Source organism: Dendronephthya gigantea, unplaced genomic scaffold, assembly GCF_004324835.1.
Source record: "Dendronephthya gigantea isolate DGI-Jeju-01 unplaced genomic scaffold, DenGig_1.0 000081F, whole genome shotgun sequence".
Lineage (NCBI taxonomy): Eukaryota > Metazoa > Cnidaria > Anthozoa > Malacalcyonacea > Nephtheidae > Dendronephthya > Dendronephthya gigantea.
In genome coordinates, this window is record NW_021163091.1 from 940,151 (window position 1) to 960,995 (window position 20,845).

General features: G+C 37.6%; 1 protein-coding gene across 1 annotated transcript; it reads right to left on the reverse strand.

The window, feature by feature from the left end:
• Positions 1-1,917: 1,917 nt before the first annotated feature.
• Positions 1,918-20,615, reverse strand: LOC114532834 (nuclear pore complex protein Nup205-like). Its single transcript, XM_028554428.1, has 27 exons — positions 19,559-20,615; positions 19,180-19,362; positions 18,727-18,780; positions 18,151-18,360; positions 17,354-17,536; positions 16,641-16,698; positions 15,990-16,182; positions 15,427-15,547; positions 15,232-15,325; positions 12,243-12,410; positions 11,168-11,898; positions 10,716-10,907; positions 10,138-10,285; positions 9,656-9,832; positions 8,800-8,903; positions 8,052-8,243; positions 7,069-7,371; positions 6,599-6,859; positions 6,272-6,296; positions 6,142-6,240; positions 5,915-5,998; positions 5,408-5,571; positions 4,146-4,266; positions 3,701-3,835; positions 3,302-3,393; positions 2,748-2,813; positions 1,918-2,470 (listed from the first exon to the last, which is right to left on the reverse strand). Exons 1-27 carry the CDS (start codon positions 19,664-19,666, stop codon positions 2,375-2,377), a joined length of 4,362 nt encoding a protein of 1,453 aa, XP_028410229.1. The 5' UTR covers positions 19,667-20,615; the 3' UTR covers positions 1,918-2,374.
• Positions 20,616-20,845: the final 230 nt, after the last annotated feature.

Consider the following 20,845-nt stretch of genomic DNA (forward strand, 5'->3'; position numbering starts at 1 on the left):
CTTTTAAGCCTTGGTGTCAAATCCTTAACCATCAACTGGCTTATTGACTTTCTCAGAGACCGACAACAGAGAATAAAACTTAATAATCAATGCTTCTCTGGCTGGAAAAGTGTACCGGCTGGAGTGCCCCAAGGAACATGTCTGGCCCATGGCTCTTTGTAGCCATGATCAACGACTTAGAATTGTCTGGAAAAACGGACTCACTGATGTGGAAGTTTGCAGACGATACCACTATTTCCGAACTAATTTTACAAGATCAAGAAAGTCATCTACAACAGGAAATTAATCATATTGCTAAATGGTCGATGGAAAATAAGCTGACCAAAGAAATGCAAAGAAATTACTATGTGTTTTAGTAAGACCTTTCCAACGTTTAAAGTAGTAGAGGTAGACAATCAACCCTTCGAAAGTGTTCAGAAAATAAAAATTTTGGGTCTTACGATGAGAAATGATTTGAAATGGAACGATCATATCAATGACATTACTAAAAGGCAGCAAAGCGTTTGTATTTCATCAAGCAATTAAAACGGGCTGACATAGCCTCAAAAGACCTTGTTTGCTACTATTGTGCTATAATAAGATCAATTCTAGAGTACTCCTGCCAAGTGTTTCATTCTAGTTTACCAAAATACCTATCGGATGAATTGGAACGTGTCCAAAAAAGAGCAATGGGTATAATTTTTCCTGGAGTCAAATATGTTGATGCATTAGAGAAAGCCAATATTCCAACCTTATTTGAAAGACGGCAATCTCTATGTACGAAGTTTTTTGATGAAATCGTGGATAACAAGGACCATAAACTCACCAATTTATTACCGGAAAGAACCAACGGTATTAATAATCAGTTAAGGACAAAGAGAACATTTCAAACGATCAAATGTTATACAAATCGCTTTAAAAACTCTTTTATGCCAAACTATTCAAATAGACACACTTCTTAAATGTAATCTTGTAGCATGTGATGTCATATAGCTTGTTTAGGTTATGAACTCTAATTTTTAATGCTTGTAGTTGTAAATATATTAATAACTTTTAAAATATACATATTTTTACCATTCATATTGATGTATTATACATGTAATTCAGTCTTAATGACTGCGAGATGTATATTTATTAAACGATTTGATTGATTGATTGATTGATTAAACCAGTTTCTTTCCTAAAACTGGCAATTCTCTCTATTATCAGAAAAGGTTAACTTTCTAACATCTTCATGTTTGCGAGAGAGAGAGTCATAAGAATATATTTGGTAGTAACGTTTAAGACATCTTCAGACTAAATGATAAATTACATGATAATTTGAATAAGTAGACGTCTAGTAATATATTTACAAGGTATCAATTTACAAAAGGTGATAACAAGGACAACGTAAGGACAAGCGGTACATGAGGGGACAAGGGACAGAGACGTCACGACACGATGACAATACAAAGTAAGGACTAAAATAAATTGAGAGGGATAGAGTTACCTTGAACATTAAGAGAAGGCTTAAGTTTGCTTAAGTTTGGTGATTCTCATGTATCATTAGCTCATAAGAGTCAGATGAGGAAGAAAGGATTCTAAATTCGTCAAAGCTAGCCGGGTGTCTGCAAGCCTTTAGGTGCGAATGTATACTGGACATAACAGGGCTTGAGGTCTGTTTACCAGTGATAGATGATACTTATGCTCTGATATTCTGGTGTGTAAATGACGCGTGGTTTGACCCACGTACGACGCGGAACAGCATCGACATTTAAATAAATTAACTACACCAGATCTCAGGTACTTAGGGACTTTATCTTTGAACGGAAAGAGTGAAGAAAGCCTTCTAGTGGAACGAAAAACAAATCTACCATCCAAATGCGGAAAGGCGGCGCTACAAAGACGGTTTTACTGGGTTACACTCTATTCAGATTCACACTCAAATCAACCGTCTTTGTAGCGCCGCCTTTCCGCATTTGGATGGTAGATTTGTATGGCAATGCTTTGTAGACCTTGAAGTTATTCGAAAATACGCTCATATTAAAATTAGTATAAATTTCGAGGTGACTATTGATTTTCCTGCGGTCTGATTGGTGAAAATTCACTGACCATCATTGCTACCTGAATAGTTAGCATTCTTACATAAATCTAGTTCGTGTCCGTGCATGTTCTTTTGACTGTGCAACCAAATTTACGATTTTTATGCAACTGCAAGCACAATATAATTTTATTGTATATAGTATCTCCTATGATCAGTTCTACTTCTATTGCGCTTAAAAATACCATATTTTCTCATCTATCGTTAGTACTACATCCAATCTATAAATAGGAAACAACTGATTCTAAATGCATGAAATTCAAATTTAACATGTATTTTGTTGTCTTATTTTCAACACAAACACTTTTAATGAATCTATCTAGTCGTAGGTCCATGAAGTACGAGAAGTCTTTTGATTTTTCTGGTTAAGGCATCAACAAAACCCGCTCGGGTATGCTCTTTGCTGTGTGCCTGAAAAATACAAAAACATCACAATCACTTTCAGGGGCCGGTTGTTCAAAAGCAGGTTAAATTTAACCCAGGGTTAGTTTTGAACATGTCTACCGTTTGACGTTGTTCAACTTATAGGACAATAACGTCCATGGTTCAACTGGAATTTGACTTCAATTCAAGGAGTGAGATTAGAAATGCGATCTTGCAAGCCGGTGCTAGTATATCATATAGTATCAATTGCAAAATATGATAAAATACTTTATCAGCAGTTCATTCGAGCATGACTGTGCTATACCTTTTCTATATCTCGAAGTTTTCTTAGAAAGGTGTCGGTCAAACAAGTGGATGCTTCAGTTTTTAGCTATATCGATAAGAACAATTGCCATGTTAAGAACGTTAATTAAGATTCTGTGATTCACAGAGGTCTTCTACCGCATGGGATTATGTTGTTTTTAAAAAGTATATTTTAAACAAAAATTGAACGTAAAAGAAACTCATGTCATAGCAACTTCGGATGTTCTTTCATTTTGAATTAAACGCTCTAGAAAAAAATCATCTTATTCTACTATGACGATGTTACACACTTAATCTGCATGACGATGTTATACACTTAATCTGCATGACGATGTTATACGCCTAATCTCGTACCAAGAATATTTTTAAGAAATTCACATGAAAGACCCTGGGATTAGGCCTACACGTGCAAAACTAGAAGACAAAAACTAAAAGCGTTGAAATAGAGTTGGTGATAATCTGGCAATGTGGTGATAATCAATGTCGGTGATAATAAGGCAAGACGGAGAATTCTGATTACAATTTTATATCTGATTGCAACTTTATATCTTTCACCTTTTCAATGTCAGCTATTGTTACTCCAGTATGAAATTTACTATGCAACTGCCCACGATCACTTGACAATTCGTCATCATACAAACCATAATCTGTAACAACATAAATTGAAAATATCGGTTAGACAAAGAATACACGGACAGCTCGTTCATAGCATCAAAATATTAATAAATTTAAACGTTTTGCTTTTGAATATAGCAGTGAGCAATATTTTCCTTCTATTAACTATATTAGTTATTATGGGAAATCAATCTCTTTAAGCCGTTCATACGTGAGTGCTACTAGAGGAACATATATGGAGTGACACATTCTAGAGGCAAACAGGAAGTGCAATTGTCACAGAGGTTTTCTCATAATCAGTCCCAGAACATTTGAGTTATATATAACATAGACAAAAACCTTGAAGTCGCCTTGGTTTGGTCCTCCCTGCCAATGAACTGTGCAACGTGGACATCTCGCGATCAGAGGGATTACAGTACAAATAGTAATACTCCAGGTGTTTACATAAAACGAATAATGAGTTCTCGATAATATCTGTATGCGTTAAGGTATAAAGTAGTAGACAAAAATATTGCATTGGTAATCATAAGGTAATTGTAATTAACTTAGGTAATCATGTTTGAAATGATGTTTGAAATTTTGCTAAAATTGGCGAATATAGCGAAGCGAACAGTTAAATCATATTAAAATCTGGAATATAATATGTTGAACATTAAAACAAGACATCGTAATCTATAAAATTTTTACTGGTGTCATCTCGCGCATGCTCAGACGGATTTCACTTATGTTTATGTAATTATACAACAGACAAACAAATACGCTTGAGAAATATTTTAAAGGATACATAAGTACATATCGAGTTCATCATCGCGATATTTGACAACATCTCGAAGACATTTGAAAGCCAGTTGTTGTTTTTGTTGCGTTGACATTCGCTCGGTTAAGGATGAATATTGTAGTCCAAACTAGTAAAAAAATTGCACAAAATAACACAAATTACAAATGTGCGATTTCTGTGTAACTACTCTATACCTACTTTGACTCTAGAAATATCCCTATTTGATTCAAACCAGCGAACTCCAGCGGAGCAATAAACCCTTTCGGCCATCTTGAAGGCAAATTGAAGGGCAAATCTTAGTGATAGTGATTAGTTGTTCGAAATCCTGTTCCTAGCTTATAAGCCTAACCCTGGGATAATGCATACAGCGGGGGTCAACAGTCTGTGTCCAGTCGATAATTTTTCTTCATTTACAATAAATGATATCTTGTGAGTTGGAAATTAGATAGGTCGATCTGAAGTTGCGCATTGTATGATATAGTAATGCCTCCCATATGTTTTCTAGTTAAATCTCACGTTATTTAAGTGGTACAAGAAATGCGGATTTTTCTTTTTGTGGATCAAACCAAAGATGCCAAAAGAGTTTAACGAAGGAAAGTGGGGCCAGATAATGGAATCAACAATGGAGAGATATGTCTCAGCGAAAAATGATGATGTTACATGTATCAAAGGAAAATTGCGAAACTTTTCGTGAATCAGGTTAGTATTTAATCAAATGAAGATCTGGGAGACCAAGAGCTACTGCTGGAAAGGAAGTTGGAATGAAAGTATAAGGAAAACTAGTGGACCATCCTTAATAAGTGTTGGAATAGAATTGAACTAGAGTGCTAACAAAACTGGTTCACTCTATGCAAGAAAAGGTCAAAGCTGTTTTGAAACGTAAAAGAGGTTATACGAAATATCAGAACAGCGCCAATTTGTGTTAAATCCTATAACATAATTGTATGCACAGTCATGCAGTGCTGTCAGTATATCAATGTGACAATACTTTTGACCCCCACTACATGTATAAAAATCACATTTTGCAACAGCCATGTTGTTTCAAAAATCTTCCACGGTTTAATACAGATTTTATTTCCCTAAAGTGTTGAACAAAAAGCCGTTCAGAAATGGAAAAACAAAACAGTCCCGGGTAAAAATTTAATCTGGATTTAGCTTCGAAACCAGAACAGTACGAAACTCTGTGGGTATCGTGCGAACAGTTGTTGTGATTTGTACTGCACGGATAGTGTAAACTATAGTTCATATATGCCTCTCTCAATTCTCACCTCTCTCAATTCGTCCATATTGAGTTCATCAATGTTGTTTAGTCTGTTGCTTGCTTGTTTGCTCGCTTCGACACAGTCCAAGACCTTGTCACTGCATACCTTGAGATTACGGACAATAATAGCAAGACTTGGTCGACTGCTCGTCGCATTAAGGCCAACAGAAACTAAACCAGAACGAAGGACAAACTATATAAAAACTTCTAAACCACGTAATAAAATAGTAAAAATAATAACTATAGGTATATGCTATGGCTTTTTTAGTATTAGGTAATAGCAAATGCTTCTATTTGAAGACAAAACACTTCTATTTGAAGACGAAACACAAATGAAAGTTAAATCAACAATCTTTGGTATATACAACAGTGGTAGAAGTAACATAAAGCTTTATCATACCAGATTCCCAAAAGGAAAATTCTTTCGAAAGAAACAATCAGTAGCTCGAGTAACAATGTTGTAAATTGAGTCCACTTAATACACAGCACGGTTTTTTTGTGTAATAAAACGAACCTGGTCTATTGAACAAACTGTCTCTGGCATACACGTCGGTCAAATTTGGAGCGAAGATAACTCGACAATGGTTTGAACCAGGAACTACAAAAAGCAATCCATCGAAAAAATCCGTTAAGATCATAAAAATATGAAACCCCCCGGCTTGTGAAAATTTATCTTTAAGACATTATTTTATCGTATAAACACTCACAAAATCGACACTGATAAAATATGCTTAAATATACCTCCTGAAACGACAACATTTTTACAGTAGGTAATCAAGTTGCCATATATCTGCTGCAATGTTTGGTAAGTTTCAAGAGCAACGACATTATACTGCAATGCTTAAACGCTGCCTCTCTTTGCCTCTCTTGCCAACATCAAGTACATCTCGCACAATCTAAAGGTAACGAAGGAATGGAACACCAACATCAATGTTTTGAAAGCACAATTGAAGGTAATGGCAGGTGAAATGCGGTTTTTACTGCAATTAAGCTCCGGGGATATTCTAATAATCCATAGTAAAAATAGCGGCTCGTGTTTTACACGATTCAATTCCATATATATAGCTAGGTTTGGAATCTAAGATCGTTTCTCAAGGCATTTTTTAAAACCATGCAGGAATTTTTGTTGGACTGGAATAAAACTAATTTCTTTTTTAACGATTAAAGTTAGGAAGGCCCACTAGTGCCGAATACTAACTTTATCCCAATTCTCGCGCACGCTATACTTCGGAAGAAGTGCCAACATGAGCCTTTGTATTCTGGATAGTGGTGCTTTGAACTTCATTATATCGTCCAACCTAGTCTCCTCCTCCGAGAAAGAGTCCTCAGTGATACCTGACTTGCATATTATACCACTGACCAGGTACAGTTCATGTAACGAAGACACAGTTACTCTGTCTGTTTGCTCTTGTAAGATGTCTGAAAATACTTCTGAATGAGCGACGATGAAATGTAAGATCTAAAACAGAAAAAGGTCAGCTCTGATTAAACCCCTGAATAACATTCAGATGAAGACGGAAATTGAAATATATTTAATGCGAATTTAAGACGCCATCGATACGATAAAATGACGTTTTTGAGACAACTCATAAAAATAAAAGCCGATTTCGAGAGAGCGAAAATTGTTCTAATTAAAGCCATATCAGCTAATCTCGGAACCAAGTTTACCTGCATTGAAGCTTCATGATGTTCTTGACCAAGTGACGTTAGAAGCGATAGAGACATGCGCAGAGCGGGGATCAATAACTGCTGATATCGTTCCATAATCGAGGGAATAAATGTATCACCCGAAGACGTCATCGTAGGCATGTGATCAGATGAGTGACTGGAGTGACGGTGCGTGTTGAAGTTGCCTGCAGACCCATTAGGACGAAGATCAATAAAGCGACATTCAGAAAGACGAGACATCACTCCTGCATTCAGCAACGCATTAGCACCCTCTGGTGTCTGGGAAAGTCTTGTCAATAGAGCCTGCAAAAAAATTATATGCAATGCCAGATGATGGCCCCTACTATAGCAAACATAAAAAATTTGTTGCGTCATATTTCTTTAGTTTAACCGACAGGTATATGGGCTCCTTTCCCTACGCACATTCATTGACCTGCTCATGCATAAGCTATTTTTTCATAATAAAGTGATAACAACTGATATGAAAACATTGTTTGGAAAAAATTTATTGACATCCTAGTCCTAGACCCACTTTCCAGCATGGACTTCGCTTTTAGTCACGCATTGCTTTCTTATGATAACTTACTTAACTCAAACATCAAAAATAGCCCAAGGAATACAATTTGCAGTAGTCTGAGATGAAAAAATTGAACACTAACAATCCAGGATTACCGGATTGGTTTATTTCATTTGTCAGGCAAGGGGCACACTAACGCCAACATGTATTCGTTGCTTAAAACGCTCACGATGACTGAAGCCTATGGCTGTCACATCTGTGTGACAATAATGCTTTGTATGATGTATCCATAACAAATAAGAGGGGTTCTCTTTGTTAACATTCAAAGCGTCCTAAAATTACCTGGCATGGTTTTTTTAAAAATCATCTGGGTAATCAACAATGCATGTGATAAATCACAACTTGGGAAATACTTTGACTACAAAATTGTTTAAAGTTTGAGATGCATGGATGGTTGAATTCTTACCATTCTTGATTCGTAGACATAGAGGGATTTGAGAGGTTCAGGACTAGGCCGCAACGCATTTTGTAAGTTCTCATCCTCCTGGAGTAGACTTTCAATATGATGCCGTAGATAGCCCTTTGTATTTAGAAACTGCAACCAGCGATGGCGCCAGTCGATTGCTACGATCGAGTCGAGTACAGCACACGCTAGCATCTAAATATGATAAACTATATAAGTACCATCTTGTCTTGCGAACCTTGTAATGTTATATCTGTATCAGTCATGTTGAAATAACTCTGCCCAATGATGTTATCGCCAACAACTTGGAAGCCAACAACGTAAAAACGCGCTTGAAAACTACCATGGAAGATTTTAAATAAAGATTTTTAGCGCAATAGCCTCCTAAGTTAAATAAAAATTCGTAGAGTATAATTTGAAATGCGAATTGTCGTTAAAAATCGTAAAGTGTAAAATTAGCCTGAAAAAAGATACGGCATTTCAGTACACTATCCACCGTAATTTGTTTCTTCACAACTCTAAAAGTATCATATTTCTGATTTCTTTAAAAATCTCCAGGAGTTGTAGGTCAGCGTTCAATTTTTATAGCTCAAAATCAAACCTACCAGCTGTACCTATACATGATATTTTCCATGCTCAATGAATCATCGCACCTAAACTTCTCGATTTGTTATCGATAGAGTTTGATAATCTTCAGCACAGCATGAGCATTTGTAAAGTATTTGTGTAGAGATTCAATGGTACAACTCACCCTAGTAACGTCATGACCATCACAAGAGTCACGGCAAACTATCTCCATGAAGGATTCGCCAAAACTTGAGATAATTTCATAGTTCTTCCTTTGAAGTGCCGTATCTGCAACACGTGAAGCATAAATTATCTATAAGATAATTTTTGTACCCAACACAATGCAGCGACGTTGGCATAGCTATGTATAAACTAGACTATAGCGTTTATCTGTTTAGCGTAAAAGTCTGATAGTCGAAAATACGCGAGTATTAGACTTTCTCACGAGGGCTGATATAGTGTAAATGGACCTTTTGCATAATAGAGCAACTTTTGATTTAGGCAACAAAAAGGAAATGTCCGAAAAGTACATACTAAATTTGGTAAAATTAGTTTGGCTGCAAAATACTGTAAAGTGCGGAAAATATAGCCATGTGCGGTTGGCAATTTTATATACTTTTTTACTACGGCCGGAAGTGTGTAACTAAATTATTTAAACGCTTCCGGCCGTAGTAAAAAAGTATACAAAATTAGCTCCTTTGCATGGCTATATTTTCCGTAATATACTTGACATTTTGTGGCCAAATTTGGCGATTATAATAATTACGGTATGCTCTTTTTAGCCGTGGTGATTTATTTCCTTCTTGTTACCTAGATCGTAAGTTGGTCTATTATGCAAAAGGTCCATTGCTATAGTCTTTTGCTCTGTAAAGTACTTAACAAAATAAGATTGAAGACAATTGCAAGTCCGAGAACTCGAGTCAACCGGGTTGTTTTCTTATATGGCAACATATTGCAGCTTAGTTATAAATTTACAACATCTCATAAATAACAAAACAACATTTAACTTTAACTGTTATGGAAATCACACGCCCACTCACCAAGACTTTCACGCCGGTCCTTCTTACGCTGACCAATCTGCAGATAGTACAGCAGGCTCCCGTATAGGTTAGCTCTAACACGTTGGTAATTCCCGCTTGTTTTTAACAAAGCTTGAATGAGACTCTGAAATATCGCATGTAAAGGTTCGGTCGGAAGATCCAGTTCCTCTGTTTGATCTAGAATATAGCAAAATACAATCAGGTTAACTCCCAAGGATGGACCTGATGCATAATGACGTAAAAAGCGGTGACACCTGCAGGGAATTCTGCTTTTTGTTGTCACGGCAGGAAATTTAAACTTCACAATTTATTGCAGTGACTACTAAGACCAGAACTCCTTGGAAGTGTCAAAGCTTGTCACGTCATTTTGCATTTTGGATGGTAAAAACGGACACTATAATTCTAATTGGAATGCTAAATTCATGGTTGAATAAAAGTTAGTTTTCTTTTTAAAGTTAGTTGAATAAAACTATAAAAGTTACCATCGTCACGCCATGCTGACGCAACAGTGCCACGTGACGGCAGATCCTCTCCAGAAGGCAAGGTAGACTGGCGTAAATGAGCCATCAATGTTAGCACAACCCCAGAGACTGGGGCGATTAATTCAGGTGCTGAATTTTCATCGGACATCTGAAAGCAACCAACATTATCAGGTAAAACAATCCTGAGGCAAAAACACACTGGCAGTAGCCGTAATTTAGAGGAGGGTTGCAGTAAAAACACATTGGCAGTAGCCGTAATTTAGAGGTGGGTTACAGTCGCTTATGCGCTGAATATAGCACTATTCATCAGATGGTGGTTTCTCCAACGCTCTAAAATTGCCCGTACGCGTTGTTTGGTATAAGCTTGATTAAATTTTGGTATTCTTAAATAAGGGATTGTTTTTAAGAACTAAATACTTGTTAGCTCCAAATCTGTAATTTCATTGCTTTTCAAGCATGTTTACAACCGTTGGAAAAATCACTATCCAGTGGATAGCGTCAACCAGCTTTAATACAAACTAGCCGACGTAGTTAGAGTGCTACAGAAACCGACCACAGAGGAATAACAAACTGCTCACCTTGTTTAACAGATATCGCATGAGATCAAAAATAATCGTCTGTTTAATTTCACGATTCAACAACTCCGGAGGGCAACTTGCTAAAATCACCTCAACTAACTGTCGCCACGACTCAAACGCGTGTTGCTTGGAATAAAGCTCTTCTCGAAAACGATTTCGCTCCAGAGAATAATTCATAATTCTCTTCACTTCCTAAGGTGTTTTAAAAAGGAGATTGTTAATCTTTTACCACCACATTGTGTTATGAAACGGGCTATTAGCTGTGTGGCTCTATAGGCAAAAGTTAGACATGGTTGTCCCCCTAGTATGACGTTTGGGATTCTGGTGCCATTCCAAATTTCAAAATCATTCTCAGAATGACATGCTGGGGATCCCCTTGACTTACTCTATCAAATTACATGCAAGAAAATACAGTACCAAACTTAATCTTAACCCTTTCTTAATCATCTCACATGAACCAAAAGATGCCTCTGCACCTCTGTGGCCGGTACTTGCACCGCCTCTAGTTCGGTCATGAGGAGCCTATGTAGCTTACGTAAATTCGTATAAACGAATGGTAAATCACTATTGTTTTCATTGCATGAAGTAATCACGGCTTCGGTGGCTGTTGGTTCAAAATAATTTAGAACGCTTTGTAGGGAGGATGGAAGCTCGTGATTGAAATTAATCGAGTCAAGAATTCTTGTAAGTTTCCGGCTTCCACTGCTACCCATAGTGCTTCGCGACAGCTCTGTGTCTTCTAGTGGGTCAACCACGAGTTCGGAACGCTGTGCATACGATATGGAAGGCTCCATCAGTAAGGACGAGAGCAAACGCTGTACGTGTGATCGCTGGCGCGTATGCGCTGTCAGTCGCAGTTCAGTGGCGATACTTTTGAGAAGCCAAGACTGTTGGTTGAGCTTATAAGATGTATTACCACGTTCATTATCTTCGGCGGGGTGTATGAGTTCCTTTGGAGGTAAATGGACGAGATGGGAGTAAAAAAAGTTATGGCTAGTACGTAAATATCGTATCGAGGCCTCACTAGTTTCTTTATTTTGACACAAGGCGTAGATGAGTTGGAAGCACAACTCGGCGAGACGGGGGGCGTCATGGATGACACCAGGACCACGGGGAGTGTCCAGGCCTTGGTTAAGGATGTCGAGTATGGAATGCAGGCATGTACGCGGTGTACCAAGAATACCTGCGAAATAACCATATTAGTAATAATAACATCACGGTAATGTATTACACAATTAACATTACGTTTGGGATCGTGTGTAAGACTGGAAATAGTTGATTCCTTAAATTAGGGAGCGAAAATTACAGGATTCTTGAGCAAGTGGCGCTAGTGTAAGCAAGATGAAACATGCTGATAGATTAAACAAAAACGTTTTCTAGATCACCAAGTTCGAATACCGATAAGACACCATAATGTTCTTGTCGAATGTTTCAGGCGTTCGGCCGTAGCAAAAATGAGTCGCTCATTGCATCGACTGTTCAAGCATTACTCTTTTTTTAAAAAAGAGTAATATACCAGACACTTACCAGGATCTTGTAATGTCAATTCCTGTATCGGTTTTCGTCCGTGAAATCCAAGTAAATAATGTGAGAGATTCGGGGAGCGTAACTTCAAACAATACAGCAAAAATCGAACAATATTCTGGCGAATGGCTGCTCGGATTTGGCTGTTGCTTGCGTACCCTGCATCAAATCCTAAAACCGTTTGTAAAAATAGGTCTCATCAAATGTCATAATGTTTTCAAGCAGTTGAACAAATCCACGGCAATATTTATTATCAGGCCCACACTATGGCAAACCTCTAGCCTAGCGAAATTTGAAATCTACGGCTGTTTCAGCAAACCCTACCGTGGCAAACCCTACCTAAGCACAGTAATTTGTTGTTATGTGAAAGCAAACATATAAAAAACCGAGATCGTAATTATTTTTTTTTGTTTTACAGACAACATTCAACAGACAAAATGCAATTTAACCAATTTTATTGGTTACGAAGTCAGTTACTTCTATATGAAATATGAAATGAAAAAAAAGATTCATATTTTAATGAAAATCGAAAAATTACGACGAAATCCGACAAGATTCTGGTCTCCAGTCCTAATTGCTATGCGCAAAAACATGGATTCCACAGGCGACTTAATGTGACAGGGCGAGACAAGAAGAACAATGTATATATAATCCCCGAGCGGACGCGGAGCGCCCTGCGAAGGTACTAATTCCGCTGGGAGATTAATTACACCCGGGTATTGTGACATAACATAGTGGAATCCAAAGTTGCCCAAATTCTATGTCATGGAACGTGGACGTTCAATGGTCATGGTACTTGTGCGCACGCGCAAAATTTGAGCGTTTGAGCGCAAAATTTAAGGCCTTCCATCATCGTTTTAACTTCAAAAAGAGTTCTTAAAAGTGTAATTCGGAGTTTTAATATGACAAATATCACAAGCTTTTATAGAGTCGACTGCAATCGCTGCACGAGTTCAATAATCGAAAAACAACATTCGACGTTTACTGCTTGGTTTTGAAGGTTTAGCCATAAGTATAGCCCAGAAATCTGTTTGTACTCAGCCTTCGACTACATTGCTTACGCGCGCGATCAGCTTTTACTGTCTGAACTATATAATTACTGTATTATATATAGATTTATTGAAAGACCCACCTACTGTACCATGCTTGAACACGACGCACCGAAACGAAGTTGAGCGCGGCGCTTAATAACGGGCACTACCTCGAGACGTAGTAACAACGCGTTCAAATTTATTGAACAATTTTCAAACCGAGAAAATGCAAACGGGACACGAGGTCCCATGCAAGGCATTCCTCCGATTCCATATACAAAAACAAATTACACACAGAAGAAACATAAATAATATAGCTACACGCATCGAAGGATAGTTGCCTAAGATAATTTAAGAAACACCTAAATAATTTAGAATCAGGTAATAGCATATGTTCTTTTCGCATGTTAATTAAGCTCTATGACATGAACAGGTTCTATGCAATGACCATGTACGGGGCATGTCGACGTCGTAATAAGACACAGGGACCTTATAAGCATGTAGGACGGCAACACGACGACGACGTGGCTGGAATACTCCTTTAAATAAATGTTATGATAAAGCGTTGTTGTATGTTATCAACTGTACCAATTTAATGAGATATTAGACGTTGAAAACATTGTATTTACGTTTAGGGACAATTCTATAGAGCCTAACTCGAGGTAGCGCTCACTGGGTCCTGAAATGCAGACGTTCTACATAGGACGTAATAATTAAACGACGTTTTGCCGTTGTAAATAGAACCTAGATCACGTCTAAAACTCCCATAGGTATTTAATGATTCATTTCTTTTCAATGAAGCATTGTATTGATAGTTGCTGTCGTGTTCCCGTCCTACATGGTTAAGGTCCCTACTAATGAATGTAAATACGTTCTTGAGAAAAACGATCTGAACATTGCCAGGCTACGTAGGTCTGACAGACACAGTTCCAGGTAGGAACGATACGATTAAAAATCGACGATTGGAATGTACTTGTTTTACATGAGGGTAAGCATTAAACTAGGGTTTAAACAATTACCAGTGCGACCATAGGTAGCCCAGAAATATATATTGATATATCAATATATAATACAGTAATTATAGTACAGACAGTACAAGCTGATCGCGTGCGTAAACAATGTAGTCGAAGGCTGAGTACAAACAGATTTCTGGGCTTCCAATATATGGTTTAGCTATAGTGAAGTATTAACTCTCACTTAAACTGTGAAAGTCTATAACTTCAAGCAACGTAATGCAGCGGGAAGACGGGTAATTTCACTTCACCTTTACGACTGTGTTTGTTTCCGAAAAATTTGAAACATCAGCTATCGGCTTTAAATTTAGGTCATTTCATAATATTGAGGGTTAGGTCTGGCAAGCTTAGGATATATTTTGCTTCGTTTGAAATGGCGAGGGGTTGCTGCATGCATGTATTTCTAGTATTTAATAAATGAAAGCATGAAAGTGCATAGAAGATCTTAAAAAAGGTGCCTCTCTTTATAACGACACCACGGTTTTTTTCGAACGAAACCTACAAACAAGGTCTTCGTTACGGTTTGACATGCACATTAAAAAACTGCGTTTTAGAGAACTAAGACTATGTGCACACGGTAACGTTTTCGAGCGTTTTCATTTTCGTTTTCATGCCAAAACGGTTTGAAACACCGTCAATTTACAATAGAAGTTGAAGCTAACTTATAAGATAAAGCATATTTTTCCTTGGAACGTGTGGACAGGGCGTCAAAACAATAAAATGGACAAAAACGATTTTGAAAACGCTCGAAAACGACGCTCGTGTGCACATAGCCTAAGTGCGGTCTACTTTGTCAAAGTTTCACAGTTTGAGAAGTTAAAACAGTTACTAACACCTAGACCTTATATTTGCTTTTATATTTATAATTTTATCCCTTAGGATTTACGACCTATTGTATATCAACAATTCAAACTGCAATTTGACAACGTAAAACTTTCTTTATGTTACCTTTGTCTTCATACGATCCATCTCCACTAGTCTCCTCGTGTTCAGCGGTATCGAGGTGATCAACAAAACCCACCAGTAGCTCCTGCGCTCGTTCCTGAAAAAAAAACACATTTTAAAAGAGTGCATATAACTGGGTGATTGCAGAGTCTATAGTTCTTAAGTCTTCGTTTCGTGAATTAAGACCAATGTATATACCTTATTAGTTGTAAGTCTGTTGTAGATTTCTGGTTGAACAGTCGGGGTTTGACAAACCAAAAAGAGAATCTTGACAGCGACTAGAGTAAGTTCTGGCGAGGTATGAGTGTGGGTTATGTACCTAAATGACAAAAGGCAAATAAATCCATAATCCCATAGAAAAGGAGCCACCGGTCGGGTCAAGGCAAATGCAGTGGATTGTTTTTACATTTCGGCAAACGATTCTTCAATCCCAGTCGCGTCAATTATCCGTTAAAACGTCAAGAGTTTACCCAACATAGCTTAACAAAACCCGTGCTATAATGCTCGCATTGCAAAATTGTTGAAGCGATTCCTTTTTGTTTCTCGATACATGCAATAATGAAACTCACCATTCAAGAGATACATATATAACATATATTCCTAATTTTTATATTTAGAACGACTTCCAGCATTATTAATTAGGTAATTCATGATTTGTCTGTTTTATTTACGGAAAGTAGTCTATATGCCAATGAACGGCATTACGGTGGGAATCAGTGGTTACGCAACATTGAAGCAAGACGATGTTATTCGTTTTATACCTGGAAATATGAGTGATACTATCAAAGCCATGAGAACGCACACTCACGCCAAGCAGCAATTGATCCAACGAGGACACCAACACCGACGAGTTTTGTTGTCGTAAACAACGCGTAAACTCTCGCTGCTTTTCCATCGTTATTTCGACCATCTTGAGAGAAAGTAAGGCGCTCATTTCAATGTCATCATTATTGCCTAAGAAAAATAGAAAAATACCCATGGTATCTGGAAAAAACTGGTCATAAGAAACCCACTACTTTTACTTTATTTAAACTAATTCGCATGCAGCGAAATTTCAGTTGACTTTAAACCCCTGGGACCGGTTGTTCGAAAGGCGTTTAGCTTAAACGGTGGATAAGTTAAGAATGGAAAACCAAATTATCTATTCAATTTTGAAGTTATCCACCATTCAAGCTCTCCCGACGAGGCCTCTTACACATAGCAACGCCGGGAAGTTTATTTGTATACTATATTTCATACGCATGCATTTGCTGATCCTATCTTAAGAAAGACTATACGTGAGATAGGAACACATTTGCTGTTCCTATTATTCCTACCATAGTATAATATACTACTTGCTTATTTAAACGACGATCAAAGCGAAAAAGAATAGTATTTAAACGCCGTTGATATATAATAAGGGCATAACATACCTTGAAATGCAGTAACTTTGTCAAGCAGCTCGGAAGCTTCATTAATTATCGACAGAATCTACGAAATGAGGATATTAATGAATGATCTCAACATATATTCCTCTTGCACCCATGCAGTATTAACTGTAGACAGTAAATTGGGAAAAGGTGAATGAAGCTATTTGGCGCAAAATGATGTAAAATACGTGTGATCTAAGGGGAAACATTTAACAAATAACAGCTAGGCAAGTCGTATTTCGAGAGAGTTATACGGGACTTATCAATTACCACGTGCGTTATTACTACGTTTGAGGTAGTGCCCGTTATTAAGCGCCGCGCTCAACTTCGTTTGGGTGCGTCGTGTTCAAACATAGTAGCCTAGGTGGGTCTTTCAATCGCTCTTAAATTGCTCCTGTTATGGTACAATTTGAACTCAACCTTTTAATTCTTTAAGTGTTCTCATTCTTTACGTTTCTTTTATTACTACTTATTACTTTGTCTACAATTTCATTACTTTTCAAGCATTTTTCAATGGGCTTAAAAATGACTAGCCTGTGCATAACGCTATACCACCGCGGCCCCTGGGTAACATAATACTCAAAATATTCAGTCACTCGCATGCGTCGGAAGAGGCTTCTCATACAAATTCGAAAAAGTGAGAACAAGCAATTTAGATCAATAACCAAGATCGCATGCAAGACACAAGTAAAAAAAGGACGTGGATATAAACTTACCATTTTCAGCATTGCTGTTTCATTCAGCATATGTACCATCAGAGTATACCCAGGAGACTTGGCGACCGTGACTCGTTCCCTTCCACTGATCTCTACATAATCTTCAGACATATTATCGGAGCTGGGTTCATGCTGTTCAAGCAGTTGGACAAATATCTGCAAAACTCCACTTGCTACTTGCCACTAAATAACGTATTACAAATAACGTATTACAAATAACGTATTATAAATAACGTATTATATCAAAATAACGTATTATACGTATCGTGTTAATCGGTTGCTTAAGGTTATATTTTTAAATTTGTATGTGGTGTGTTTGCATCGAAATTTCTGGGCATGCAGAAACTGTAAAGCATTTTGCTATATTAGGTATTTGGAAACCTCCGTTCAACTCGTTCGAGTATATTGGCAAATGTAAACATCTAAACTGCTTTGTACAGTAGCCAAGAATTGAAGGTATTTTCCCAGAAAGTTGTTTAAATTGCCATTTTGTACTTGTCAAGCTGAACTGCTGATTTGTTTAAAGCGCACGGATACTCAAGAAAACACAAGCCCGCACGCCGCCACCTTGCTACCCTTCATATTTAGCTACGTTTCCTGAGGCACAGTAAAGCTCGTTTTTCTATTAAGGGCAAAATTGTTCCCGCGGATGTGCAAAGCGGAAATGGTTTTTGAAAAGCAAGTTTGAAGTTTTATTTGCTCGTGTGAACGTGCCAACAATTTTGCTCGCCCACGCTGTCTGGCGCCCACAATAGCATTGATTATGATATACGAAAACAGCTTCAACAACGTATTACCTTCTCATTGGGATCTACGTAAGCCCTTGCTTTGAACTTCAGCAGAACTGAATCGCGCAAGAACTCAAGATACGGTGTAAACCCAGGCACTCTGTATCCAGCGCCCAGGTTTGCAGGTACTGGATACTGGGTAAGGTTGCCCAATAGTTTTATAAATGCGCGTGTTTCGGGATAGGCCTCCCCACGTGATTCAATCTCCTCAAGTTCAGCCTATAACAGAGAATGCAGTTATTTCAATGGAAATCGGCCGAAATATCTTATACTGCTTTTAAATAGCTTAAGTACTACTCCTAGTTACACATTTTTCATATACATATATGTATAAGGACGTTAAGAACATTAATTTCTCATGAAAAAATGAACACTAGGTGGGACGGTACACTCATAAGAATATGGGTTTACCCAGCTGAATAACTCACTGGTACAATGATGGTACATGATTTTCAAGTCGTACACAAAGCAAATACACAAATGACCAACAGAAACAAGTCATTGGTGTCAGACGTCATACGAAAGTATACTGTATAACAGAACTTTTATATACAATAGTTATATACTAATAAAAAAGAACGTTACCAAAAGCCCTCCTTCTTGCAAAGCGTGTCCAACGGGCTTAACAGTTTGTAGTATCTATATAAAGTAGTAGAAGCCTAAACTAAGCACATTTTTTTAATTATACACACATAAATTATGTTGATGAAAAACGCCAAAAGTACAAAAATACAACTATTTGAAAATAAAAGATACAAAGATAAAAGATTGTTACCATTCAAAATCTAGCAATATTCAAAACCCACCCGGGTGATTAAAAATACTAAAGACCTTATCCAATAAAGTAAAACCAGGTCGAGTAGTAATAGTAATAAGGTGACTGATACCACCTCCTCCGTATAGGCCCTTTTCCTTGGCAAACCTGCAGGTGGTTATATTTCGCAGGAGTAAATTTAGGAATGAAACCTGCCCGAAACTCCGACTTCCGCGCGTGCGGAGGAGGTGGTGACTAATAGGTCGCAAGCGGCCGTCCTGTACCTGTGATGTCTCTAAAGATTGCCACATGGATGCCGTAGTTTCAGGAGACTTTGCGAATGCAGAGAGTGTCTCAAGTATGCAACCCTTTAGTGACGTAGGAATCGAACAACCAAGCAAACCAAACAATGATGTCAGCGGTAACCATGCTGGGCTTTCACAAATGGCAATTCTTGCGACTTCATCCTAAATAATTAACCATACAGCAAAATAACTTTATAATAATTAAGGGTTCGTGTTGGAACATGGTACACCTAGATTCCTTCTACGTTTAGTACACGTTGTTCCAGTGAGTAAAGGTTCAGGAAAACGACCCCTATCTAAAGAGGACCTTCATTCGATCTTAGAAACGTTCAATTGTTTCATCTCAGAGCATTCATACCATTTGTGCCACAGTTGCTGTCAGTCGTAGCACAGCTTCGAGACCGACTTCTTCTTCAGCAGTGATATTCATTGGTGAAAACTGGGCTTGGTAATTTCCGGACTGCATTCCTACACATAAAACAAATCTACAATTTACACTATTCACTGCATGTAGGTAGATATATAATTAACAATTAGTCGCCGGAGGTGATTACAAGCCTATATTCACTGAGCCGAAGGGGTTTACAAATAATAATCAACGCAATTTCATAAAACTTTATAATTACTTCCAATTTTTTATTTGAAAAGCAACAACAAAAAGCTATCACCGACCAGTGACTATCACTTCCGAGACAGTGAATCTTGACCAATCAGAATGCAGGAAAATCAATAGTCACCTTGAGTATAGTAATCCAATAGTGATCAAAAGTAAATCATGGGGTAAATCACTTATTTGTTTTTTTGACAATGTAAGATAATGGAGTGAGAGATCTTGTATGTATATCTACTTTTGCAATAATTTTAAGACACCGCACCTAAAAACCCTTTTCTATGTCAATATTTATCCCGCTTGTAATGTATTTGAAATAGGCCCTGCATAAACGCTGGTCTATAAAGCGGTGCATCGTTTTGTACGATAATTTTAATGACAACACACCTGAAACCTTAGGGAGACCTTATCCCAATCTTAATGTTTACACATTTTACGAAGTAATTCATGATATCTGTCTTCATTATTTTTGCTTCCGCCTGAAGGTAATTCTGCAGTTTTGCATTCCGCACTTTATTGCGCATATCTCGAAACAAATCATTGCCTAATGTTGCAAACTTGTTATTTAAAATCATGGCAAAATAATATCCATTAATATGAATTATGCTATAATAATTATGTTCCCGTATGAACGATTTCCGGTATATAGAAATGTTGTTCTTCGCGCATTATAAGGGATGAAGACAACATAAGTTTACCTTCAAATAGTGAAGAAAAACCTTCAAATAGTGAAGAAAAAAGAGACTATTGCTCCCTTGGTAGTTCTACCAAACTTCATCTTGTTTGGACTTACCGACATTATCGTGTCTAAGATCAACGTAATACCGTCTCAGTGAGTCAAAGAAATGATCCCACGATACAGCATTGGCAGTCCCGGTTGCATTTTGACCATTTGTCTTGAGTAAGTTGAAACAATGGTGCGCCGAGTGCTTACTGCTCGCCAGGCCGTTCAGCATGTCAAGATATGGTACAAATAGAGAAGCTGGAAGAAGATCGCCAGCAACACGGATGAAATTACACAAGAGTATCTACAGA

What these genes read in the sequence shown, in the direction of transcription:
- LOC114532834 (XM_028554428.1), bottom strand. Translation starts at nt 19,666, where the DNA reads ATGCAGTCCGGAAATTACCAAGCCCAGTTTTCACCAATGAATATCACT. An exon ending in TGCAAGAAGGAGGGCTTTTG is followed by an intron (nt 18,361 to 18,726) that starts GTAACGTTCTTT and finishes TCTCTGTTATAG; the next exon opens with GCTGAACTTGAGGAGATTGA. An exon ending in ATATGGACGAATTGAGAGAG is followed by an intron (nt 4,267 to 5,407) that starts GTGAGAATTGAG and finishes TTTTTTTACTAG; the next exon opens with TTTGGACTACAATATTCATC.